Below are 25,815 nucleotides of genomic sequence, written 5' to 3'. Positions count from 1 at the left end.
GATTGAAAATGTGCTAATATAGCATTTATTTTCTACACTGCAGTAATAATAAACACACACACACAGTAAAGTGTTTTCAGCCTCCAATCAAGGCCAAATTATTTGAAGTGGTCCTTCTAACTAAGGTAACCAAAAACATAATTATGACTGCACTCAACATCTCATTAGGAGTCTAATCAGAAAGCAAATCAGCACAGTATTGTGTTTATTGTGATGTTTTCGGAACACCGTCAATCAGAGGTGGAGCAAGAACAAGCACAAACATTTGCCCGTCCTTCCATACCCAATGTAAATATGTATGTGAGCGTCCAGTTACACATTGTGAAAACATGAGCCTGGCCATTCACAAACACCAAAATGTATGTACAGCATCTAACAAAAGTGAGCACACCCATTATAGTTTGTACTTCACTATGAGTTTACCGTATTTTCCGGCCTATAAGGCGCACCGGACTATAAGGCGCACCTTCAATGAATGGCCCATTTTAAAACTTTATCCTTATATAAGGCGCACCGGACTATAAGGCGCACCATTAATGCATCATGTCAGATTTCTAATCATTCTCCATTTTATCTTTTTTATTTCAACTTCAGATGGAACAAATTACTTTATAATCATAAAATAATGATCCATAGTCTTTTTGAGTCATGATTCATAGTCTTCAGCGGGCCACTTATGATTGATTTCATGACACAATACTTCGGGCCAGTTTGAATTTAGGAATTTGGTCCATATATAAGGTGCACCGGACTATAAGGCGCACTGTTGGTTTTTGAGAAAATTTTAGGTTTTTAGGTGCGCCTTATAGGGCGGAAAATACGGTACATTGAATTTATACAGCAACAATTTTATTTTATATGTCTTTGTGATTGTTTGCCAGCATTTCTGTCACTAAACTCTTTGGTCTGTTGTCCCAAAGAAGAGTGCCTAGTGTGACCACTGGTCTGGAAGACTGCAGCACACCATTAATCTTCCTAATTGACGCAAAGAGATCCCTGTTTAAAAATAAACACAACCTGCATGATGTAGCAAGAAAGCTTTGCGCTTCAAGTGCGTAACGCTGACTTGTATTATTAGTAGAGGTTCATCAGACTTTAGGCCTGAGACAAAAAGTGTGTTTCAAGGGGAATTATATAACAAAATGGAGAAGAAACAAACCCCCGTTTTAGGAAGAAAAAAAAAGTATCAACTGAACTTAAAATGAACCTTTTTGCAGTGTCATGAAGTTGCACCAGCAGTTTACTCTTACCCATCAGAAGCGTTGCAGCATATGAAAAAGCACTAAACACACACACATAAACATTGCTCCTTTTTTTTTTTTTTAAATCAACCTTGTTAAATTTGAGACAAACATCCTGCAGTCATAATTCGCAAGAGTGGTTGTCCGACAATTAACCTCCCTCTATCCCTGTGCGTGCGTGGTTTGAGGAGAAACAGTACAGGCTGCATGGCAGAAGGTTTGAAGCTTGAACATTGGCAGTTTCACATGAAAGGCTATTAGACTGCAGATGTTTGTCACGTTGACAATATGCATGCCCTACATACAGCGCACGCGCACACACGCATCCGTGTGCACCACTTTAAAATAACAATTTGGGGAAATGCTTGGATAATTTGAGGATGAGGAAGGGCATTGAAAAATACCGTAGAGATTTCTATCTATTATGTTTTCTTCATCGGCAGCGTATCACACAGATCTTCGGTTTATTTCAAGGTTTCGAAACCGGTGACATGAATTGGTTTGTGTAAGAATTTTGTCCAATAGTCAATTAGCGTTATACTGTTTGACCCAACTTTGTGTTGCTTTACCAAAAAAAGAACCCAATTTGTTGTTTTGCACAAAAAATGGGTTGTTTTGTGCAGTCCGATTTTTAACCTAAACCGGGTTGTTTTTAACTCAACATTTTTAAGAGTGTGCAATTTTTCACAGACTTAACTAATGTGTTACCGTTGGTTAGTGATAACCTAACTGAATATTCAGCTTGTCTGTATTTGAGGGTTATGAATTCCTGTAATAAATAAATATCAAGTCTCCAGCTTCGTACTATTACATTGTTTTACACAACCATCAATTACAAATCGTTTGAAAAACCCAAATCAAAGTGAAAAAAAACGAGTAGTTTGGTGAGGAGATGAAAGAATCATGTTTGCTGAGTAAGTATTGTTAATAAACTGAGTCTACATAAAAAAAAAAGTTTATTTACAAATGTACAGATTATACGTCGGGCAGATTTTCTATGCTGATTGGCTCTTATTCAGGGAGGCATGTGTCGTCCATTTTGACTTTCTTGCCCTGAAAAGAACAATGCTGTACACAAATACTGTACATATGCAGTCACAAAACTCTAGGATGAGACCATGGGAGCTGCTAAAGTAGAAGAAGAGGAACTAAGAGCTGACGTAACCATGCCAACTGGTTCAGAAGCTCCCGTCGGCATGGTGACAGAGGGTTCGGCCTGCCGAGCGGGAAGCGTCCTGTTGATCTTTATGGGGACAAAGGCATTGGAGGCGCAGTGCTCGCTAAGGTACTCGCCTCCCTTCTCCTCGTAGTCTTGCCGGCTGATCCATCCAGCTGCTACTCCACCATCACCACCAGGAGGGTGCTCCAGGGCCCAGTCTCTGGCCCCCAGCCACGCACCCAGGGTCGGCTGTGTTGCCATCGTCACCTGGGGGGGGATAAAGCCCATGACACACCAAGATGTGTGGAGGCACATCATTTGGACAGTTGTATGTAAAAAATGGGATGTCAGACATTCTTGATAGACAATGACGACACACGGCATTTTACTGTTGAATACATACTGTAATAATTTCAAGAATGTAAAGAAAAAATGATTTATCTTTAATTGCTAAAGATTTCAGTTCACTTTCACAAGTTTTTTGTTCATGTTTTGCCTTTTTCACTTCTAGCAGCTTCTAATTTGTCTTAGCTGGTGCCTTAATTGACTCATTAAGAGAAACAGAAAATACGAGGTCAAAAATAGCAAACTGACTGCTCAGTAATGATGTAAAAAATGAAGACGGATTCTGGAAGGTTTGGGTCTGGCGCCATCTAGTGGGCATCTAGCCATACGCTTCTGAACCTCTGCAACAGCTCGTCACTTGAAAAACGCCCAATTACAGTTGGGCCATTTGAAAATCACGGTATACGCGTGTACAGTAATTAGAAAGCTTGCAACAATCGGATCTTTATGGGAATCAGCAAGTACGATAAATAATACGTTTTTTCAAATGTTTGTAACTTTGTACAAAAATATTTGTTTGTTAGTGTTGAGTACCTGTCCAACAACTACATGTGCAATTCAACAACCAAATAAATACTTTGCCATTGCAGGTAAAATAAGTTTGAAAGTGAGACATTGTGGATTTTCAAAAAGGAAGGCGGTGTCCTCACTTTTGAGAAATATTGCATAAACCTGAGAATATTCACACAAACAAAGCAAGCATCATGGAGTACCTTAAAGTGAGACTGAAATGGTCGAATAGCGAGCAGCTCCCTCTCCATCCTTTCCTTCATGCCTGGATACTGCATGTTTCCTCCGGTCAAGAATACATTGCTCACCAGTGCCTCCTGCTGCTCAGGAGTGTACCTGAACATCACCAGGAAAAGAAGCAAAGAATGTTTTAATCATATGCAACATTTGACCCCGAATCAGCTAATAGTGTCTAACATTGTTTATATTTCTTTATTTCGATTCCATTCTACTAAAACTGGGACACGTTTTGGTTTGTTTCCATACTGGGAGACCAAATAGGTAGAGCGAGTCTGATGATTAGTGGACAAAATATGGACTGGAAAAGAAGATTCTGTCGTGCCATTTAATTTACCCACATCAAAAGTGGGATCAGGATTTGGATGGTTAGATAAATTAGATTTTAGACGTTAGTCCGCCAATGACGGGATTTATGGCATCCTTACCTGGCCAATACATACTGAAGTGTCTCCATTATCCCCATCTGGTCTTCTCCAGTCAGCGAGGGCTGGAAAAGGATCTCGGGACAACGCAGACGTTCCGTGCCCACAAACAGTTGGTGGTATTCCGCCATGTTGAAGGCCGGCTGAAGAAAGATCATTCTTTGGTAACCTTTGTGATCATCTTGACATTTTTCCATACACGGGAATGTGAGAAGTCTTTGGATAAGCTTAGCATTGCAGAATTCTGAAAATTTTGAGCATGAACTTTTCCATGGGAATAAAGGGAAATTCATAAATATTGTCGCACAGAACTGGAAGATAGTTTATTGGAGAGAAAAAAAAAACATTTTAATTGAATTTTTGATTTCCATGTCATTTTGGAGTTTAAATGTGTGTGTCGGGGGGACTTTTTTTGTTCTTTAAACATTCATGTTGTCAAAATTAAATTAAAATTCATTCATAATTTTTTTAAATTTTATTATTTTGTTTGTTTTCCACCCTACCTGGACCACATTCCCGTTAGGCTTTTCTGACAGAGTCTCCTCAGAGAAGTCAGGATACATCATCGCCATGCCGTCGCCCTCCTCCATGTGCTGTTCCAACTCGGACACCTGGAGGAAAGAGCGAGAAAAGCGTCAAGTCGGCGTAAGCTCCACAGTGCGTTAAGGCACTACATTCTAAAACTTGAGAAACATCTTCATCCGCTTGACCTCTGTCTTTCCCTCAGCGCCGTCGCTGTGCAGCAGTTTTTGGCGGCCCAGCTCCACAGCCAGCTGCAGTTTGCTGATGTACGACTGCAGCTCCTCGGCCGAGTCCATGTTGAGCTTAACCAAATTCTTGTGGAACTGATCCAATAAGCCATCCTCCAGCAGCTCCTATATGTACACAAACACAAGAGGGTGCTGTTCCATAAAACGCAGTTGCAGTGAGTGAGTGAGTGAGTGAGTGAGTGAGTGAGTGAGTGAGTGAGTGAGTGAGTGAGTGAGTGAGTGAGTGAGTGAGTGAGTGAGTGAGGGAGCGAGCGAGCGAGTGAGCGAGCGAGCGAGCGAGTGAGTGAGCGAGCGAGCGAGCGAGCGAGTGTACAGACAAAATATCTCTTACCTGTACGGCCATCAGTCTGTCCAGCCTCTCCTGGTCCTGATGTAGTTTCTCCCCACGGCGTCGAGCATTGATCTCCTGGAGCCGCCTGAGCTGCTGCGCTCTCCTCTCCTGCCTCTCCTCCACACTCACACAGCCGCCGGGCAATTTGCCAGAGAAGGGAAGTTGCATTCGGTGAACCTCGCGCTCGTAAAACTCCGGGCTGCGCCATTTGTCCAACTCTGGAGAAGAGTGAAGAAAACAAAAGCAATGGTTCAATACATGATTCAGGTTTTGATGGAATAACAGAAAGACTTGAGATTCACTCTCATTTCAAGAATACGCTGCCTCCCCCTGCACCTTCTTGATAATCCACAGCGGTGTAGCTGTGCTCATGCAGCAGCTCCTCCATACGGCTGAGCGTGATGGCGGGCAGGTGGCCTGGATATTTAAGCTGCAGAAGTCTCTGCAGGTAGGCTGCAGCCTGGCCTCCCGCCACATTCACACGCTTACAGTTCACCGCATCTAATCTAGAAGGGAGGCAAAATAAAAGAGTCATTGGAACAACAATGGGAATCTGATGCCTTTCTAGTAAAGAGCTCTAAGAAAATTACAACGAAACAGTCAGATCGGGGATGATTTTTATGATTTATTCATCTATCTATGTCCAACTACTGCATCATCCAGAGAGCTGTAAATCAATGTATTACTACTGTACAGGTTGTCAAAATATTAGGGACATTGCAAACAGTAAACCACAGCAAAGTGGATGCTGGTTGCCTTTTGATTTGCCTGAATTTCGAAACACTATTCCACTGTGAAATTGAAGATAATCCCCTAAATATTATCTGTAAACAATTAAAACCAAACATTTTCTTGATTTTGAAGATAATTAGACAACAAACAGAAGAGGATACTGATAGTGGTTCCACACCTGCCGTTGAGAACAGGCAGGATGTGCGAGCAGTGGTACCCCGAAGACAAAATCATCCCGGTCTGCGGGGCCTGTAGATTCCTCTGATTGTTGGTGTGATGGAAACTGTATAAGGCGTCCACTCCGTAGGAGACGTGAGGGATCCCGTAACACTCGAACAGCAACTCTGACATCATTTGGCGGCAGTGCAAAGGGTTGCAGGGCGCCTCAGTCAACACGATGGGATGCTCCACACGGTCCTGAAATACACAATATGAGTGAACTTGGAATAAAGAAATGACACATATTTCTTTGATGAATCGGGTCCTTTGTTTATTACAGCGGTGCAGCAACGCAACCCGAATTTGTAATGAGCTCAGTCACCACAGTAGTCAATCACTGATGTACGCTATCACAAGATTTAAGTCATGATAACTATTTGTATGATAAACATTTCTGGGCAGTAAAAGAATCAAATAGAGCTTCAAACAAGTCGGATAACTCGACCACAACAATAGGTCAAGGCACTCGTGACATTGACACTAACCTCGGAGGTAATTCCCAAGTGAGTAAACACATGGTCGAAAATCAGCTCCTGGATCTCAAAGTTGACCACAACATTCCGGTCGAACTGACTCTTGAGTAGCCACCGCAGAGGCTCCAGGTTGGGAATGTCGTTCCCGATCTGGGTCTCGCTCCGGGCGGCTCCTCTGCTGCGCGCCGCCACCGACCGAAAGAGCAGCCGCGGAGAGTCCAAATCCACCGTCGCCCAGTCGGCCCTGGTCTGGAAGGAGCCGTTGTCGATTACGATGGGGGTCGCTGTTCCACATGAGGCCGTCAAAGGATCTAAAATCGGATCGGGAGAAGCTTTGCAGTCCCGAAATGAAAATATTTGGCATACCGGTTGTTGCGGGGTGGCCATTTTGGAAGTGTGTCACAGGAAAACAGATCCGAGTAACCATAAACGATCGAGTTGTACGTTCCGTGTTAGTTGACGCTCTATTGAGGTTGGCTTGAATGTTTTCTTGAACGTTTGCTGTTAAAATACCGTAATGGGAAGACATCAAGTGCAAGTCTTTATTTTCTGTACTCAAGTCAATGTGTTGTATTTGGCTTGCCTAAAATTAAAACTAAATAATAAATAAATAAATAAATAAATAAATAAATAAATAAATAAATAAATAAATAAATAAATAAATAAATAAATAAATAAATAAATAAATAAATAAATAAATAAATAAATAAATAAATAAATAAATAAATAAATAAATAAATAAAGAGGTTGAGATTTTAAAGCCACAGAAGTGAAAGGCATATGCATATGCATATATTTTGATGCGTTCATTTCGTGCCACTGGGAATGCTGTCATAATACACAAGGTCATAATATTAGTTCACCTTCAGGCTGTCTGTGTGAATAACAAGAAATCACCAATACAGAAAACAGTATCGTTGTTCATGTTTATTTTCTTGGTTAGTGCTGTCATTTGAGGGCAGGAAATGAAAGATGTTGAAGGTAGGACAAGCGTGTGTTTGTGTGGAGAAGGGATGCTGTATGATGGTGTGTCACCAAAACATGAGCACAGTTCACTGCTCAGGCACAAAGCTCTAAGTGACTGTTGCCCCCACCCCACCCCCCCCACCCCCACGCCACCCCTCCACCCGGATGCTAATAAGCAGATCTGGGTCAACTCACATTCTCAAACTCATACACGTATACACACAACACGGTGACGTACTCACTTACATGACCAATAGACACAAAACATGCTTACTTACTCTCATCTCAGTGAATGCTTCAAATGCACATGCCCTCACGTCTCTGTCTCTCTCGCTCTCTTTCTCTCTCTCACTCTCTCACACACACATGCACACACACACGCACACACACACACACACACAAACACAGGGTACCTCAAAGGTCTGATAGGAATGTCCATCCCGCTTATACTGGCGCTCTTGTGATGCCTCCATTTTGTCGAGGCACAAAAGGACAGTTAGTCTCCAACAAGGCATGTGGGGGAGTTGAGCGATGAGGAGAGCAGAACGCTGCAATAGAGTCCACAAATGTGGACATTTTGCACTCAAGTCATACACACACACGCACGCACACACTCACACATATGCTGTCGAAATCTGCAAACACGGCAGATGTGATACACCATCCACAAACATAGCGGATGCGTCACACACAATCCACGAACATGTTGGAAAATCAAAATCACCTGTCATTGACCTTTGTGGGAAAAGTCATCAGGTGAACGAGAGATGAAAAGATGCTTCTTCTTTACTGGAAAGAAAAAGACTGCAATATTCAAAATTAGTTTGGTATTGCAAATGTAAATCTAATGTGCTAAAATTACACTGATGTGAAAACTGAACTACTCTAGTAGTGAAGTTGGGATTTTATTTTTTTATGGTGTGAATTATGTGGTATGACAATATAAAGTAACAATTATGATTATTTCAAATCTTAACATGTCAAGTTTTTTTAACATGATGATCGATCTTTTCTTTTGTTTCTCTAGGGTGCCACTAGGGGGTTGCCAGGTGTGGCGAGGGCCACTCCACCGCCACTGGCCAGAATGGAATGGAATGTATTTATTTATTTCTGTATTTAGTCATGCTTTTTATACCAAATGTCAATTTCCGACCAGTTGTTATGTTTTGAATAAATATACACGTCCATTTTACTTATTTATTTGTTACACAATAAATAAATAAATTGTTGTGGCACTTAAAATGCTAACTGTACTGTTATTAATCTGTAAACATTTGACCATTAGTAACATTAAATATAACACAATAAACCAAAGCATATCAATAAGCATTTCTTTTTGATAACAGGGGCATGGTGGCCATCAGGAATTTGGGGGAAATGTATGGACCACCCATTACATCTACACACACATTGCTCTTGTTTATGATCTGCACAAATAGTAGATGTTATTTTCATGAACAACAACGGGTGCTTAAAATGAGCCACAAAATGTCACATTTACTCCAATTTTGTGGACAGACAAAGGTTTGACTTAGGACACTTGATATTTCAGAGCCACACTACCGTCACCTCCCCTTCAACCTCCATGACTTTTCTCCACAACCTGTCATAACTGTGAGCGCACACACATACCCATGCATCACTCACACATACACACAGGCGCGCACACACACACACAGGCGCTCACACACACACACACACATTTTAGCCTCTATCTCTCCATGACAATCAAAACACACACTCATTCTTACACCCCCCTCACCACAGAGTCTGTCACAACAGCTTTATTCACTTTGTGGTCCTTCAAGCCATATAGGGCAGCTACTTCCTCTTTTGGGGTCAAATGGTAATTCGTGTGTTTGTGCACCTGCACTAATAAATCTCTAATTTCGATAATAATCTTTTTTTTTTTCAAAGTTTCCATACTTACATTTATTTCGATGTGAGAAAATTGCAACAAATCTAAATGTTGAAACAAATGCTAGCGAATTCGTTTGAATAAAATTTCACCACACTTCACGCTAAAACACACGCGCGCACACACTCTTTCCAATTACGGTGACCATGGCAACTATCAGAGATTACTTCTCCCAGTCAGCAGTGTTAAAATGCAACTAAGCCCCTCCGTATCAGCCCCCCACACACGCGGGCGTGTGAGCACGCTCACATGGGGTAGAATTAATCCTTTTTGTAGCAACAGAAGGTAAATCGGTCTCCTTGATAACAAATTTAACAGACCTTTTGAAGAATAAAAAGGCAAAAATAATCTATGTCTGTCCTAAACAGATAAAAGAAATCATCATGAGAGGTAAATATAATTATAAATCGATGTATTTTAATATTGTTGAATTTCGACTTGATCCAGAATAAATAGTAAATAGAGCCAATTTTTAAATATTATATCCTTGTCGATTGTTGAAATATTTGTTTTTAAATCATCCAAATAGTCTGTGCTCATTTATTTCTTTTGACATTACGCGAATACATGTGACATTTGCAGCCGATCCACTTTGTGATGTGGTGAAGGCAAGGGGGATGGTAGAGATGCCTGGAGGACTCTCTCTATCTCCTCACCACACACGCGCGCACGCACATGTACACACAGACATACACACGCACGCGTTCACGTCTCCCCAGACGTGGGTGACACACTAACACAAACCAACACTGTGTGAGCATGACCACAAATAGCAGCTGGGCCATGCACAGTAGCCAATGCAAGCCAAGCATGAAAATATGCGCAACTTTCTCTTATCCTCTGGCTGCTTAATACATTTTGTCTCGTCGTCTTCCATATAGCTTTTTTTTTTTTAATTCTTTCTTTTTTTGGTCATTTTAAAGTTGCTAGGCTACTCAGAGCAAACCCACAGAAGATTCTCCATAAAATACACGCGCACAAAATGAATGCCTTCGTGCTTCCCCCATACTTCCTTTTTTTTTTTTGCGAGCAAGATGCGGGGGAAGACGATTTCCCCCAGCATTGTCACAGCAGATTATGGAGTTGCGATGTCGTCTATCACAATGAGATACACATACGCGCATGTCTTGCATGGAATAAAAAAAATCCATATTATCTTTACAAGAAATGCATAAAATGGTAAAAAAAAATAAAAACGTCTTTGAAAAACCTTGCAGCATATCGCCCGTGTGCGTCCATATGGATGGGTTGGCGCTGTCCACGGTGCTTGCTTGCTTGCTTGCTGCGGGCCATGTGCGGCATGCAGGCATGTTCATCATATCAGCAACGAGTTGCATCCTCGCAGCCTGCTGCTTGCATGCTGCTCATCAGCAACCTGGATGTTTAAATGAGCAAATTTGCAGAGTGCACGCATGCATGAGCAAACCTCTCGTTGGGGGAGGCCTTTGCTTTTTGCTTTATTATTGCACTGAAATGGGGGCGCGTTGGCTTAAAAAAGAAATATTCCCAAAAGGAAAATGCACTGAAATGTCTTTTATAATTTTACAGAGGAAATAAAATTAAAACTATTCCTAGTGGCCATTCCACAATGGCACACAGCTGTTCTCATAAATGTATATAGTTATTATAAGATGCGCACCATTAATTAAAGTAAACACGAATGAACTGGCAAAACGCATTTATTATTGTTATTATTATTATTATCATTATTATTATTATTATTATTATTAGTAGTAGTTGTAGTAGTAGTAGTAGTAGTAGTAGTAGTAGTAGTAGTATTAAAGAGCAATAAAGAGAGCAATCAGAAGGCACCCGTTCAGTCATATTTAAATAGAAATATCAATATTTTACAAATGCTGTCAGGTTACGTATCCATTTACGAAACTGCACATTGATGCAATGGATGTATATTTATTATACGGTCTGTACCTTTACATTACATTATAAATTTGCTGATATAATTTTGCATACTGATTTATATATCCATATAATAATGTCATAGCGTTATCCCAGACTTGCTCTGGGTTTTTTTCTTTTTTACTTTCCACGCGATTTGTCGTGACTCACTTGACCATGATCTCTCTCTCTCTCTCTCTCTCTCTCTCTCTCTCTCTCTCTCTCTCTCTCTCTCTCTCTCTCTCTCTCTCTCTCTCTCTCTCTCTCTCTCTCTTTCTCTCTCTCTCTCTTTCCTTGTCCCCTCGCGACGCATGCAGTCACACATCGGAGCGCTGCACCAACAAGCAATTAATTATATATTTGAATAATCCACGGCGTTTTCGTACAAATGAGGACATTTTTTTATTGGGAATTTTGTTTGTTTGCTCAAAAGATTTTTTAAACTGGATTTGGACAATGGAAGAGCGAGCCAAGAGAAACGGCTGAGGATTTTGAGTGCGTGCGGGTTTTGGCACTTGAGGACGACAGGCATGACTTTGCAGCATCCACAGCATTGAACCCCCGCAAAAGAGACTAAAAATAATCTTGCTTTTTCTTCTCAACCGAGGCCCTCCTTTTTTTGGATTAAATCTTTCAAGCAGAGAAAATGGCTCACCTGATCCGCCACAAGCTCACCAACAAGCTGACCAATGCGGCCCACACGGTCTCCAACAAGTCCCAGGCCAAGGTCAGCGGTGTGTTCGCCCGCCTGGGCTTCCAGGCCGCTACGGATGAAGAGGGCGTGGGATTTGCCGAATGCGACGACCTGGACTACGACTACAGGCAGGGCATGCAAATGGATGTCTTACAGGGCGACGACGAGGGCGGAGAGTGCGGCCTGGAGGATGGGGACAGTCACTACCAGAGGGATGGCACTGGCCCCAAGCCCCAGGGCCTCAAAACTGGGGGATCCCTGGATGAGGACAAGCCCAAAATCACATCTTGGGAGGCTGGCTGGAACGTCACCAATGCCATTCAGGTAAGTCGTGTGTTTGGAAAAAGAGGGCCCTCCCACGCGTGATCAGGCCTTCAGGAGTCACCTTGAACCATTTTACACTTGCGGTTAAATACACGAACGTGAAGTGGCGCATTCGCTTGCTTTGGATGCAACGCTAAATGAATCCAATTTTGTGCGTGTGTGTGAGTTTTCCCCCCCCAAACGATGACCATATTTGGTAACATAAATGGACGTTCAACTACTATAAAGCTGCGTGATTTCTCTCAGCCAATCAGCATGAACGAATAATAGAATAATGAAAAATGTTACGTAATGTCACTTAATAGAGGTATAAATGGGTCAAAAGAAAGCGCAATAAGCACACACAATAAAAAACGATATTTAATTCAAATGCCTATTATTTCCATCATTGTTATTAGAATTATGAAATAATAATGGCAAGGGGATTGAGTGTAATTGAATCCTTTCATCTGTGAATTCAAGGTAATATTGAACTGCTCAAAAAGACAATTTTGCAGCACCGGCAGCATTAAGAATAAAATGAAGGAATCGAAACGAGTGAGTCCGTCGTGTAGAAAAATAATTAGTATCGTCGGGAATGTCCTCGGTTTGATTTTTAACAGCGTCGCCTCCATGTGATTATCCTTCTTCTGCTATTTTTTTCCTGTACCGTATTGGGTGCAGATTAAGTCAAATGTGCGTGGCCGCCCTGCCAGCACGCGTGGTCCGCGACCGCTCAGCCGGGCTTGTTTCGTCCGCAGGGCATGTTCGTCCTCGGCCTCCCCTATGCCATCCTGCACGGCGGCTACCTGGGCCTCTTCCTCATCATCTTCGCCGCGGTGGTGTGCTGCTATACGGGCAAGATCCTCATCGCGTGTCTTTACGAGGAGAACGAGGACGGCATAAAGGTTCGCGTACGCGATTCTTACGTCGATGTGGCCAACGCGTGCTGCGCACCCCGGTTCCCCGCGCTGGGCGGTCACGTGGTCAACGTGGCCCAGATCATCGAGTTGGTGATGACTTGCATCCTGTACGTGGTGGTGAGCGGCAACCTAATGTACAACAGCTTCCCGGGCTTTCCCATCTCGCAGAAGGCGTGGTCAGTAGTGGCCACCGCTGCCTTGCTGCCCTGCGCCTTCCTCAAGAACCTGAAGGCGGTGTCCAAGTTCAGCCTTCTGTGCACTCTTGCCCACTTCGTCATCAACGTCCTAGTCATCGCCTACTGCCTTTCTCGGGCTCGGGACTGGGCGTGGGAGAAGGTCAAGTTCTACATCGACGTCAAGAAGTTCCCCATCTCCATCGGCATCATCGTGTTCAGCTACACCTCGCAGATCTTCCTCCCCTCCCTGGAGGGCAACATGCAGAAGCCCAGCGAGTTCCACTGCATGATGGACTGGACCCACATTTCCGCTTGCATCCTCAAAGGCCTCTTTGCACTGGTGGCCTACCTAACCTGGGCGGATGCCACCAAGGAGGTTATCACAGATAACCTGCCAGGCACCATCCGTGCAGTGGTTAACCTTTTCCTGGTGGCCAAGGCACTGCTGTCCTACCCGCTGCCTTTCTTTGCCGCCGTGGAGGTCCTGGAGAAGTCGCTTTTCCAAGACGGTGGGGGGGCCTTATTTCCCGACTGCTACGGGCCGAACGGCCAGTTAAAATCGTGGGGTCTGGGCCTCCGGGTGGCTCTGGTGGTCTTCACTTTGCTCATGGCCGTCTTCGTCCCCCATTTCGCCCTCCTCATGGGTCTGACCGGGAGCCTGACAGGCGCTGGTCTCTGCTTCCTGCTGCCCAGCCTCTTCCACTTGAAGCTCCAGTGGAGGAATCTCCTGTGGCACCACGTCTTCTTTGACGTCGCTATTTTTGTCATTGGGGGTATTTGCGCCATATCTGGCTTCATCCACTCTATCGAAGGTCTCATAGAGGCGTTCAAGTACAATATCCATGACTGAGAGCTAGCGGTGACGACCTTTAACCCTCCCCCCCGACCCGCTCTGCTCCCCACTTTGTGGGCCACTACGACAAAGAAGCCCGTGAGGAGAATTGTGTGTGTGAAATCTTTTTCATTTTGCCTTTGTGAAAACGTGCAATAACAAACTGTACAATCATGATGTTAAATAGCTTCTATGGTAAATGGATGCAGGACGTGCTCCTGAATGAGGGTGTCCAAAGTTGCCAAGCAGTGAACCATGGTCCAAATTATAAGTGTGTGCATGGTAAGATTTGGACTTGGATTTAAAAAAAAAAAAAAAAAGGGAAAAACAATGGAGGTTATCTACGAATACAGGGAATCCTCACTTTACGACAACGTAACCCATATTTGTATGGAAAATAGAATGCAGCGCAGTCTATTGCTAGCAGAGTCATAACTACATTAAACATCTGTATGAAAAACCTTCTCGACCATAGACATAAAAGAGAGACCTCCAAGGTCAAGCCTCAGGTCATTGGTGGCCTGGCGACCATTTTCTTGCGGTATAGAGAAATTACAATTAAAAAATAAAGGGCAGGATGGTGTGTTTGTGTGGAGGGTGGGAAGGCATGAAAAGTGTGGATGTTGAAAAGGAGAGAAGGTGGTTTTAGCATGTTGGATAAATGACAGTAAAAGGATTTCAAAGTAGCCCTGAAAGTCTTCCATTTTTCGAAATGAGCCCACACAGGAAAAGTTTGGACATACAACTCAAACAGTAAGTATTGTGTGGTGAAAAGACCAATTTGACCAGAGAGGGGCAGCATCGGGCCAAAGGGCAACCAGACAGCTAGAACACGAGACAAAGAAAGTGTAGGACATTGGTGGCAACCTTCAGCTTGGCCCTGTGACGTATAACTGACTAATGCTAACCACCTATTCAACCTCAAATTAACTTTCATGCCTTCCATTGAACAAAATGAAGCCGACTAAAGCGGAAGTTACGTGACAAGTGTTCTTTACAATAATATGTCCTATGAGCTTCCACTAATCTAAACTGAAAATTGCCTAAGGGCTGAGATAATGACCAAACACCTTTCTTCTGGGTTTCGCCACGTAACATTAGCAAGCTGAGCTGTATTTGGAAGTTACCTGACCTGAGACACTGTGATGTCATTTTCAGTCGACAGCAAGTGGCAAAATGGCTGCCCCCTGAGACAGATAAAAATGAGTGTATTTGCTGCTTCATTCATATTCCACGTACAAGATATTAATCAGAATCCCATGTTTAGATTAATGGAAGGTCATAGAATATAGTAAAGTTAGGATTTTTTTTTACTTGACTTCCCATTTAAGTGAGGCTATGATTTTAGTTTTGCTGTTTTTAAATTAAATAACATTGCACAATCGTGAGGTAATATCTATCTCTATGCAAGTGATAAAAAGCGTATTCTGGAACATCTCCACTCTGGCCGGCATTTGCATGAGGGCACGAAAAAAAAAAGCCTTTTGTGTGTGTATGTGTGTGTGTTTTTTAATACCTGTATTCGTGTGGACACTCCCCAAATCTAAAACCACCTTTCCACTAAAAGTCTAGTCCAGTTCGGTTCACCTCATGAACGATCTGGAGTTTGTTTCCATGTAGGGAGTGTGGTGCTTGGGTGATAGCAAGCTAAATAGTGTGACATCATAACAAGGAGGAAGGTAGCCACGAAGGAATGTCATCTTTCATCTTCCAATTTAATCGATCACACGTTACAAAGCGTCTAGTTACACCTGTTAGCACAATTCTACCGTGGTAGCTGTGGTACTATGTATTTTGGTACCATTTAACAACTTAACAACAATAGGAACACTCCTAATAGGCAACTGAACTGTGGTCGAAATGGGCAGGCAGCCTTCAGTCAAGGTGATGCACATTAAAAAGAAAAAAAAAATCATAACTATCTTCTGTGTAGTTGTTTGAATAATACTTCTCTTTTGTCAGTTTTGTGCATTTATTTTTCCACCTCAGTGGCGCTCGTCGGTTAGTTTGTTTTCTCGATGTTTCCAATGTCATTCTGGATGGAGTGAATTTTAACGTGCAAGCAAGTGGGTCCTTCTCGTGTCGTATGCCAAGTGTTTGTCGGCTTTCCCCGTTGAACCTGTCAATTGTGGTTTAATGCAACTAAGCACAGTGTGTGAGACAAAGAGTATTTGTGGAATCAAGCGATAAATAAATGGAATATTTTATGGTTTGTGATTCTGTTTGCTTACAAGGAGTGGGAAAAAAAAATCCGACTGTGCATACACCATCAACGTATATACATGGTACAATTCTACTTGGATGTTTTAGTTGAACTTAAAACACTGTATAAACACTATGTAGAACAAAAAAAAAATGGATGAAGAAAACTGTTCATTTGATGAAGTGTTAGAAAGTTAGTGGTAGAACCCAAAGTTTCACTTCTATTTCGCGGGTGGTTAGTCATGGCATCACACACACACACACGCACAGTCATGTTATTTTAAGTTTCAGTTCTCAGTTGTAAGATACAGGAAGCTGAAGCGTCAGGAGGAGGCCTTCAAATGATAAACCATTACCGCCCAGGACACGCTTTAAAAACCAGTGGATCCAAATCAAGTCGTCTGTTGCCATCAGATTCCTGACGCAAAATGTTTGCAAGAGTATTAATAGTCCTCATGGTCATCTATTGCGCCCGTGGAGAAAATCCTGCGATTCGAGTCATCGTGAGCAACAAAGGACTTCAATATGGTAAGATGAATCATATGAATACATTTCAATCATATGTTTTAAAAGTGACACATTGTGGAAAATTGACAACGCTGTCTGAAGCGTGCTGCCTTGAGATACAAGTGACTTGACAAATAAAAGATTTACAGAGTATTAGTTTGATTTTTTTCAGTTCTTAAGAGTTGCATCTAATCTGCAATGTTAAAGTTAAAACATCCAAGAAAACAAGAAATACTGTGTGTGAGTCAACTATAATTCTTGAAGAAGTTGAATGAAAGAATGTAGCAATAATAATCTTGTTGTGCATGTGCTTCCTCTCACAGCGGGGCATGCGGCTGCAGGGTGGATTCAGGACAAGTTGGAACAAGTCACACTACCTAACATTACCGGTGAAATAAGAAGCTTTGTCCACATAGGATACACACTCACAGGGTAGGATCACATCGGACGCTATTCAAAGACAATTGGATGGAAAAGAATTGTGCTGCTCTTGCTACAGGACCAATTTTTGGTTCCTTAAACAATCCTAATCACTGGCCCTCATCTACATTGTTATAATGACTTGTGTCTCCCTGCTTCTTCTAGTGTTACTGTAAGAAAGTGTGACTTTCCGGAACCATCCTTTGAGTTCTACCAAGGCCTCTCTGCCTTGAAGATGTCCATCAAAGGGCTCAATGTTGCCCTCGCAGGAGACTGGGAGGCCCACTGGGCGTTCATGTAAGTGGGATGAATTGTTTATTCCATCATTATTTACAGTTGTAGTGCCCAACTAACTGGTCCACAGTTTGGTACCCGGTTCCGAAGGTCCTCCATCCTTCAGTGTGGGTCAATATTAGTATTCTATTCTTTGTGCACTTTCAGAAAGGGAGGTGGATCTTTTCAAATGGCCTTGTTTGGTGTGGACCTGGTCTCCATAGTGCACCTGGGGAGGGATGCTGGTGGACATCTGTCTTTAACCAGCGCGAATTGCAGCTCTAAAATAGACGACATAGACATCTATTTCTATGGCAACAGGAGGTACCACGCTTAGGTCACATGGACCTTGTTTTACGTTTGTAATGAAATGTAAAGGAACTGCAATCTCACCTCTACAGCTGGCTCATCCGGAGTTTTAAGTCCCAATTCAAGAAACGTATCAAGGATCAAATAAAAGCCATGGTGAGTTAAAATAAATAATATTTTTTTAATTAATTAAAAATTCGTTTTCAAAATAATTAACTGAATAATTGGCTGCTCAATTGTGATTGGGAATCACTGGTCTAATCTTACCAGAGTTGCCGTGCTGTGGATGACCTCATTGCGAACCTGGACCGCCATCTAAAGGACATGAAAGGTATTGCAATATGCTATAAGTCTTGAGGTTTACTTCTTATCCCCGAATAAATGAATTCCAAGTATAGGTGATAAATCCGATTATTTATATTATAAAAACTCTCCTTGAAGTTTACTTTCAGGTGAATCAAGAGCTCATTCTAGACTTGCCTCTTGTTGGCCTGCCGATTGTCACTGCTTCAAGTCTTCACCTTGGACTCAAGGTCAGGAAACATACAAGTTATGTTGTTCAACTCCTTAGAATAAAAACGCTGAAAATGAATCATGATTGAACCAAAACCATGGTTGTCTATAATGATAATATTAAAACACTAAACAGTAATGTATACCAATGGTGTTTTGTCAACTGTTTAAAGGGAGAATTTTACAGTGTCAAAGGTCCAAAGGAGCCCCCGTTTGTGGCCTTGCCTTTTGACATACCTGAACAGCCATCTTACATGCTGTCAGTGGGCTTGTCTGAGTTCACTGTCAACTCAGCCTCCTTCAGCTACTTCTCGGATGATTTACTGCAGGTCTTCATCAATGACAGCATGGTGAGTTCACCTGAAAGACAAACCGATCATTCTCAGAGATTCAGAAGAAGCAATGATGCCTTTTTTTCCCCCCTTGAGGTAAAAATGTTGATTTTTCTCCATAGATACCTCCAAGCTCACCGGTGCGTCTTAATACAAACTCGATGGGTCAATTTATTCCACAGGTAATGGGATTTTGTGACTACAATATAGCCTACAGGGTCTTTAAGCCCATGCCATTTTTTTTAGCCTATATCTCAATGACTTGAGTTTTTGTAGATGAAACATGAACACCAAATGATCATATTTTTGGCTTTCAAAGCAGACATCAGGGGCAAATAAAATACTAATTTGTCAGTTAAATTCTAATGAACACGTTTGACATCTTAATAAGCAAATGGCATATGCCTTTGCTTCGTATTCTGCTCTAAGGATTTTGAGAATTCACAACCTAAAACGATATTTAATATCGCTAGAATATCCATTCTCCTTAACGACAGCCTCTATCATTTTCCATAAAATATATTTGACACAATGATTCACAAAGATAATCATTTTAAAAAAGGTCCATCTGCCCCCATTTGAGTAGTTGCTGTGCAGGTATATACACACTTTAAACGCAAACGTTTATTCCACAGCTCCCAAAGATGTTTCCAGACTTACTGATGACAGTACAGATTTACGCCAGAAACACTCCGATATTTTCCTTCCGGTCTGGTGCTGTCGCGCTGACCTCGTCGGGCGCAGTCAAGGCCTTTGCCATCCAGCCTAATGCCACCCTGACCCCACTGTTTAAACTTCATGTGGTGAGTGCTAGTTTTTTTTGGTTCCATTTAACGGTATAAATGTAGATGTTACAATAAAGTCACATTGTGGATCTTCACATCTCTGTAAAACACAAAAAGTGTTCGGTTCGATTAATATAATATCATAATAAATACTTGTTCTTTCTCTGCATCTCTCCATCATAGCTTTAAACTTCGACTTGAGGCTTGCATATTTAGTCTTGATAATCACGCTCGTTTTTTTTTTTCTTTAAGGACTCAGATTTCAGCGGCAAAGCGTGGGTCGCTGATGGACGGCTGAAGGGCTTGGTGACAATGGACAAGTGAGTGCAGAAAGGCCGAGCTGGCGGAGCTAGAGGCTTGGGCCGCGGTGGAACTGCCCCCCCTCCCCTAACAAGCCCAAATATTTAAATAATTAACTTTTGGATGTTTTCTGATTGTTTTAGTAATTTTCTTCAACATTTCCACACATCACCTATCAGGAACATACATATGCTGAATTGTTATCAACATTTTTTAAGAAATGTTTGGGGTTTGTAAGAATTTTTGTTGTTTTGCTGACCCCCAAATATATCCTTGACCCCACCCCTTCCCCCACATGGCCTCGCAAGGAGAATCCTTCCTCCACCAGTGAAGCCATCTGTATTTCAAAAGTCGAAGTAATGCACAGCTATCTCTTTTCCAAACAGTTTAACTCTGACTCTGGCAGAAACTGAGATCGGAACGTTTAAGGTAATGTTTCACCGGGCATGTCATCCAGTATAATATGGCTACCTTGTGACTTGTGCTTCCTTTTGCAGACTGTTGCATTGGAAGAGCTGGCACAGAAGATAATCGAGGCAGCCGTGTTGCCACCACTGAATGGTGAACCTCGTCTTTCGTTGCGTGTGTGTTGGTGTGTGTGTCCCTCTGCGGCGTAATTCAAGTAGTTTGACTGCAATTTCCAGAAGAAAATGTGCCACAAAATCTTGTAGATGGTGTCATGCTTAAATTTTCACACAGCTACATTTACAACTTAAATGAAATTGTCCTCATTTATTTTCAATCATCTAACCTCATGGCCATTCTTTGCCAGCCTACTATGTTAGTTTTTGTTTGGGTCCAAACAAATTTATAAACGTAGGCATTTGCATTGGTATAAAACAATGGATAGCAGGAAAAGGTCTGATTTTATACAGCAAATGTTTCAGGACTCTTTGTAAAAACAAAAACTGCTTGTTGGGCCAAATTCCAGAGCAGAGTGGACTGTATGTAGATCCTGAGCTGTAGTTGGAATAGCCTTGGCCAAACACTTGCTTTTTTGTTTATTGAAGTCACAACATGGATGGATGGCACTAGAAGGTATTGACAGCATTTGTCTTGCAGAGGAACTGGCCAGAGGCTTTGCTTTACCACGCACGAAATATGCACAACTGGTCAACTCAGTTCTGACAGTAGAAAAGGTAGGTACCGCAAGTAAATGCAGACAATGTCTTTGTTTGGGCTGACTGATTTTTGCCTTTTGCTCCAACAAACAGGGATTTGTAGCTTTTCGTTCAGATGCCCAGCTGCTGGAGAAGGACACAATTTTCAACTGAGCACATGATGTGTGACTCACGATGAAGCCTCATGCACTCAACGCGCTTTGCACATTTTAATGCTAATGAGAAATCGCCATGCTAGACGGATCATATTCCCACATGCTCATAGTTCTTTGTCATAGATGGATAGTTTATCCGTATCTATGTAGTTGCTGAAGTTTCATTCATTAGAGACACACCATACATTTTTTTAATTTTATATTGATTCTGGTGTTCTTGGTTGCGTTGAAAGATTGCTTTAAATAAAACACATTTTTCTTCTGCCATATGGGGGAAGTTGTATATTTCTATCAAGCCGTTTGCACATAAAAAAAATTTTTTAATGTACGTACTCATTTATGTTGATATCCAAGCTACTAGTAAAGGCCGGTAAACAACATTCATCAACAGGTTGAACAGAAAGTACCCGCCAGTCAAATTCACCACCTCCATCGTTCTCATGAAACAATGGCATCACTTTATTTTGAAACAATGTCAGTGTGCATTTTTCTTTCTTTTAGCTACGTCTTCACATTCTTGGAATGTAACGCCACCATAATATAAATATAAACCTATTTACAGCCGCTGTTCTTTAAATGTTCCCCGTAAGAAAAGCATCACAGTTTGTTAAAGAAACTTCACTGCGTGTAGGATGGATGGTCTGAACCAGACACAGGTCTTCATATTGTAAATAAAACTTGCAAAAAAGAAAAGCTGCTGTTAGTAGATATTTGATAGCATTTCACAAAACTGGGGTGATATCGCTAAAATATTTGTGACATGTTAGTTCCATCAACTGGCCACAACATTGGGAATACCTGCACAACCATGTTGTAGTTAACACTTGAAGGTTTGTGTGATGAACATGTGAAGATTTCAATCCTTCTTGCCACCTGATCGCAAACCAAAAGATCAGCCGTAATTCTCAAGTGGAAGAATCCTGTTACGCTAACAGAATATTCCAAAGTCTTGGAACAGCCGTTCGGAGCTCACATTTAAAGATAACAGCTGTTTTCATGACGTTTGTTAAAATGGGATGAAAGGTATGGAAGAAATGAGCTTGTGGCACAGTGTGAATAAAATAAAGTCACTCTCTCGCTCACACACACACACTTTCTAAACTCTCTCTCTCACACATGCCCAAAAGTGGCTCGGAGAGGCTACGGTACTTAGGCTGTCGAGGTGCACCAATAATCACAGACGCGTGTCAGTTCATGATGGGCGGAGGGCCCCCGCTATCATTTGTCCGCAACAGCCGCCGCCATGGGTGCACGTATGGCGCCGCGAGCTGTGGCTGCCAGCTCCTCGATTTCCGTGTTTAAGCGCCGGATAACCCACTCCATCGCCTCGCGGCCCTGACACCATCAAACGGGACAAAGGGTTAGTTGGGAAAAGCAGAGGAGGTGGGAAAGCAGCGTTTGGAAGGTTTCTGGTGCTTCTCACCTTGCCAGCGTTGACAGACATGGAGTTGGCCATGAGGCCCTCGAGATAGCTGCTCAGGCTGACACCTTTCACACTGATCAGAGCCTCCTGGGTCAGCACCGTTCTGCTCGACAATACGACAATACATCTTTAACATTGTGACGAACAAAAAGTGCCGCACAGCGTGTGCATCAGTGAGTATTTACAGTCAAGACAGAAGAATAAAACGTACTTGTCGGCATCCTGGGGATGAGGCTTATACGTCAGCTTCTCATCCACGGACACCAAGTTAGTGAAGGAGATCTGAAGACACCAAACAGGTCTTGTGAAAAGTGTTTTGTTATGTGTTTAATGAATCGATGTGCTTTCCTTTCAAACTGAACTACTGAAATAAATGAACTTTTGTAACATCATTTAAATTGAATCAGATGCACACACAAGTCTGTACATGGTGACTCACATTTGTAGATTTGAGCTCAAATGTCTTCTGTTTGGGATCCACCACTGAATGTTCTTGGACATAAGTGCATGTTCTTGTTAGACCAATGATCTGCAGGAAAACAACACTTCTTATCATAAAACGTTTATAATTCCAAACTTTTTTCAAGTAATGATTATTTGCACTTACGGATTTGGCAATGGCGGGAAGACCCCACTCTGTGCTGAGCAGTCTTTTACTATGCAACCGTCCCTCTGTGTCCACACGTCTGTCCAGGACATCCACACCAAACACGTTTGGGTTCATGGGGTTGGGGTACTTCTGCATTGCTGCCTTTGTCACAGTCTCCCATGGGTGACTGAAAAACCATGTGGGACAGTATGGTGAGTATAGGGAGAAATCTGGAGTCATTCGACCCTATTATTGAGCAGTAACATTGTTTCGATCAGCTGTTGACATAGGAAACGCATACGTCATTAGGCACCGTCTTGCCAGGCAGCCTGTTACGTAATAGCGGTTATGTCAGATTCTGATTTGATAAGCATACCAGACGTGATTACATAAAAATATCACCCTACGGGTTGCCTTTTTCCTTTAATGTTCTTTTGTAAATTTAAAAAAAAAAAAGCAGATCTGTATAATTTATTAATTTTAAGCTTGCAGTGCAAAGTTATTAATGAGTTGACACCCCCCGCTCTCCAGGGTTTCCCTGCTAGAACTTTCGTGTTATAAACAACGACACGACCAAAAACGACACTAGCTACCCTCTGGGACACTTCTTACACAATCTAAGTTCCCTAACTTAGCTAAAGTGGCTAGCCTCAAGCTAAGTAGAAGGGGCGTAATAAACGATTTCCGAGGAGGTATGACTATGCTACTGGTCACCCAGCAACGTGGCGAGACACAAAAGACAAAGGCACTTACTTGAAAATGTGCTCTGACGTCCAGATCTTCATTTTTGTCGGCAGATTTGTGCGTCAGAGTTCGGGAGCCGGGCGGGCTAAAGTGACAGCTTGACCGCCGCTAGGAAGGAGAAAGGACCGACGTACGGAAGGTCGGAAGAGACAAAGTTCTCAGGCGGTCTCGACTCACACACTCCCCCGAGCGGTAGATAATATACTCGTCTTTTACTGTATTATTTACCTTACAGTACTTCACTGTATTTCTTTTAGAAGAGGGTATTTCTTTTATGGTGGGCGACTGTATTATTGGAATGCAATGGTGCAAGATCACATACATTTTTCTAATAATCGCTTATGTTTTATGGATCTTTTAAGGACAGTTATTACAGAGGTCGCGTCGGAGGCTTGCAGGCTGGCTGTATTGACATTGCGTTGTTTTCCCCCAACCCTTTCTGGGAGGAAAAACGTGAAACCTGACGGTATCGTGATATCTAGATTATGGTAATACCAGATGATGCCGTCCTGCATCTTTATAGCACAATAGACTGATAAACGAGTCTAAAATGAGTCTCGTGTTTAGGGCGCATCACAGGGATTACATAATGGAGTGCAAAATGTCCAATATGGCTGCGCATGGGCTTCGTCGTTGTTTTGATGCCTAATCAGCATGAACCTTTTTTTCAGGAAATCGGATTCCAATTATATTTGCACGTACATTCCCTGAATGCTGAAAAATACATTTTGACCAGTCAGTTATTTTAGGGTCAAATAAATACAGTAAAAGTCGATATAATTATATCGACTGTATTAATACAGGAATTCAGCATTTTGAATGCAGCGTCAAGAGGGCGGAAGGGGCGGGGCGAAAACCTCCGCACGGTTTTTTTATATTTTTATTTTACCTGACGTCATAACGCAGCGTCCGACCTGTCCTTGACGCAGTAGCGACACAGAAGACTTGCTAAGATGGTGGCCTACTGGAGACAAGCAGGACTCAGGTAAGAAAAATATAAAAAGAATGCAAAATAGATGTTGATGACCGCTAATGCGATTGTTAGATGCACGAATAGTTGTAGCGTTATGTGTTTGTAAGTTTTTAACCTTCAAGTTCTTACGGAGCTTTGCTGGGTAGCCGTAATGCTAATGCTTGTTGAAGTCAACGTGTAGACAATTTTGCGTTTTGACTTGCGTTGTTTTTTCACCACCCGCCATTCAAACAATGCTCTCTTTATGAGTTAGATACATAACCGTTGTGTTTTTGGACATACCCTGCTCTGTAGCGTGATGCTGACCCACTGTGTTTGTCCTCTGTGCAGCTACATCCGCTTTTCGGCTATATGCGCCAACGCAGTGCGGGCCGCCCTCAAGCCGCAGGTGAAAGCTGAAGCGATGAAGGCGGCCGAGGCCAGCGTCAAAATAGTTAAGCCCAAATCAGCATGTAAGTACACATCTGAATATGCGTGTCATTCTCTCTTCGTGATTAATTTTTTTCACTGTCATATTTGAAACACCTCCCAACTATTGGTTTATATGAGGACTATGAATAACTTGCATAGCTATGTTATGTTTGTTGGCCAATCAGCTTAACAATTTTTTCTGGTTTAAAATTTTGTTTTAAATGTATTTAAAACAAATGATTTGATTTTTAGCAATAATATAAAGATCGAGATTTTTGGGGGTATTTCATACAAAGTGCACCCATGTTCAAGTTAGCCTCAACCTGTAGTCACCAATGTACATAGTATTTTATATTCTGGAATGAGCCTGTGCTGTTCTAGGAATTTATTTCATTTCTGTTTCTGACTCTACAGGATTTCTTCCTCGCAACAACAGTCTGTAAAAAAGATGGAGGACGATGTGATGTCGTGAAGAGATGGGATAACACAAAATTGCAATTCCCTCCCTGTTATTTGTAATTAAAGTTATATTGAAACTGATTCACGTAAAGGTGGATTTTTTTCTGGCATTTGAGTAATGTTTTTTTTTACAGCTGATAAAATCTTGA

At 42.1% G+C, this 25,815-nt stretch overlaps 5 protein-coding genes across 5 annotated transcripts; 3 read left to right on the top strand and 2 right to left on the bottom strand.

The window, feature by feature from the left end:
* Positions 1-2,184: 2,184 nt before the first annotated feature.
* On the bottom strand, positions 2,185-6,835 carry actr5 (actin related protein 5). Its single transcript, XM_061272752.1, has 9 exons — positions 6,455-6,835; positions 5,929-6,167; positions 5,355-5,524; positions 5,019-5,236; positions 4,628-4,792; positions 4,421-4,528; positions 3,921-4,060; positions 3,459-3,591; positions 2,185-2,667 (listed from the first exon to the last, which is right to left on the bottom strand). The coding sequence occupies exons 1-9, from the start codon at positions 6,827-6,829 to the stop codon at positions 2,347-2,349; spliced, it is 1,869 nt and encodes a 622-aa protein (XP_061128736.1). The 5' UTR covers positions 6,830-6,835; the 3' UTR covers positions 2,185-2,346.
* A 4,717-nt stretch (positions 6,836-11,552) lies between these two features.
* On the top strand, positions 11,553-14,646 carry LOC133145285 (vesicular inhibitory amino acid transporter-like). The gene is made up of 2 exons (XM_061268603.1): positions 11,553-12,240; positions 12,981-14,646. Exons 1-2 carry the CDS (start codon positions 11,869-11,871, stop codon positions 14,166-14,168), a joined length of 1,560 nt encoding a protein of 519 aa, XP_061124587.1. The 5' UTR covers positions 11,553-11,868; the 3' UTR covers positions 14,169-14,646.
* A 1,981-nt stretch (positions 14,647-16,627) lies between these two features.
* Positions 16,628-21,334, top strand: bpifcl (BPI fold containing family C, like). Its single transcript, XM_061268568.1, has 15 exons — positions 16,628-16,880; positions 17,183-17,291; positions 17,445-17,576; positions 17,721-17,876; positions 17,954-18,017; positions 18,132-18,192; positions 18,303-18,394; positions 18,548-18,724; positions 18,829-18,888; positions 19,342-19,509; positions 19,744-19,811; positions 20,178-20,220; positions 20,289-20,352; positions 20,854-20,930; positions 21,006-21,334. Exons 1-15 carry the CDS (start codon positions 16,781-16,783, stop codon positions 21,063-21,065), a joined length of 1,431 nt encoding a protein of 476 aa, XP_061124552.1. The 5' UTR covers positions 16,628-16,780; the 3' UTR covers positions 21,066-21,334.
* Positions 21,335-21,481: 147 nt separating this feature from the next.
* Positions 21,482-23,993, bottom strand: LOC133145274 (PRELI domain containing protein 3B-like). The gene is made up of 6 exons (XM_061268580.1): positions 23,833-23,993; positions 23,098-23,266; positions 22,930-23,019; positions 22,702-22,772; positions 22,491-22,593; positions 21,482-22,402 (listed from the first exon to the last, which is right to left on the bottom strand). Exons 1-6 carry the CDS (start codon positions 23,862-23,864, stop codon positions 22,286-22,288), a joined length of 582 nt encoding a protein of 193 aa, XP_061124564.1. The 5' UTR covers positions 23,865-23,993; the 3' UTR covers positions 21,482-22,285.
* Positions 23,994-24,723: 730 nt separating this feature from the next.
* On the top strand, positions 24,724-25,747 carry atp5f1e (ATP synthase F1 subunit epsilon). The gene is made up of 3 exons (XM_061268590.1): positions 24,724-24,808; positions 25,127-25,248; positions 25,622-25,747. Coding segments are annotated over exons 1-3 (156 nt in total). The 5' UTR covers positions 24,724-24,776; the 3' UTR covers positions 25,624-25,747.
* Positions 25,748-25,815: the final 68 nt, after the last annotated feature.

The sequence above is a fragment of the Syngnathus typhle genome, linkage group LG2, assembly GCF_033458585.1.
Source record: "Syngnathus typhle isolate RoL2023-S1 ecotype Sweden linkage group LG2, RoL_Styp_1.0, whole genome shotgun sequence".
Taxonomy (NCBI): Eukaryota; Metazoa; Chordata; class Actinopteri; order Syngnathiformes; family Syngnathidae; genus Syngnathus; species Syngnathus typhle.
This window is presented reverse-complemented; position numbering and strand designations above follow the sequence as displayed.

Coding starts and splice junctions, on each gene's coding strand:
- actr5 (XM_061272752.1), bottom strand. CDS start 6,829: ATGGCCACCCCGCAACAACCGGTATGCCAAATATTTTCATTTCGGGAC. Junction 5,525..5,928: donor CTGCCTGTTCTCAACGGCAG/GTGTGGAACCAC, acceptor CCTCCCTTCTAG/ATTAGATGCGGTGAACTGTA. Junction 5,237..5,354: donor CGCTGTGGATTATCAAGAAG/GTGCAGGGGGAG, acceptor ACTCTTCTCCAG/AGTTGGACAAATGGCGCAGC.
- LOC133145285 (XM_061268603.1), top strand. CDS start 11,869: ATGGCTCACCTGATCCGCCACAAGCTCACCAACAAGCTGACCAATGCG. Junction 12,241..12,980: donor ACGTCACCAATGCCATTCAG/GTAAGTCGTGTG, acceptor TTTCGTCCGCAG/GGCATGTTCGTCCTCGGCCT.
- bpifcl (XM_061268568.1), top strand. CDS start 16,781: ATGTTTGCAAGAGTATTAATAGTCCTCATGGTCATCTATTGCGCCCGT. Junction 19,510..19,743: donor CACTGTTTAAACTTCATGTG/GTGAGTGCTAGT, acceptor TTTTTCTTTAAG/GACTCAGATTTCAGCGGCAA. Junction 19,812..20,177: donor GGCTTGGTGACAATGGACAA/GTGAGTGCAGAA, acceptor TTTTCCAAACAG/TTTAACTCTGACTCTGGCAG.
- LOC133145274 (XM_061268580.1), bottom strand. CDS start 23,864: ATGAAGATCTGGACGTCAGAGCACATTTTCAA. Junction 23,267..23,832: donor ACGTCAGAGCACATTTTCAA/GTAAGTGCCTTT, acceptor ATGGTTTTTCAG/TCACCCATGGGAGACTGTGA. Junction 22,773..22,929: donor TTGAGCTCAAATCTACAAAT/GTGAGTCACCAT, acceptor TGGTGTCTTCAG/ATCTCCTTCACTAACTTGGT.
- atp5f1e (XM_061268590.1), top strand. CDS start 24,777: ATGGTGGCCTACTGGAGACAAGCAGGACTCAG. Junction 24,809..25,126: donor TGGAGACAAGCAGGACTCAG/GTAAGAAAAATA, acceptor TCCTCTGTGCAG/CTACATCCGCTTTTCGGCTA.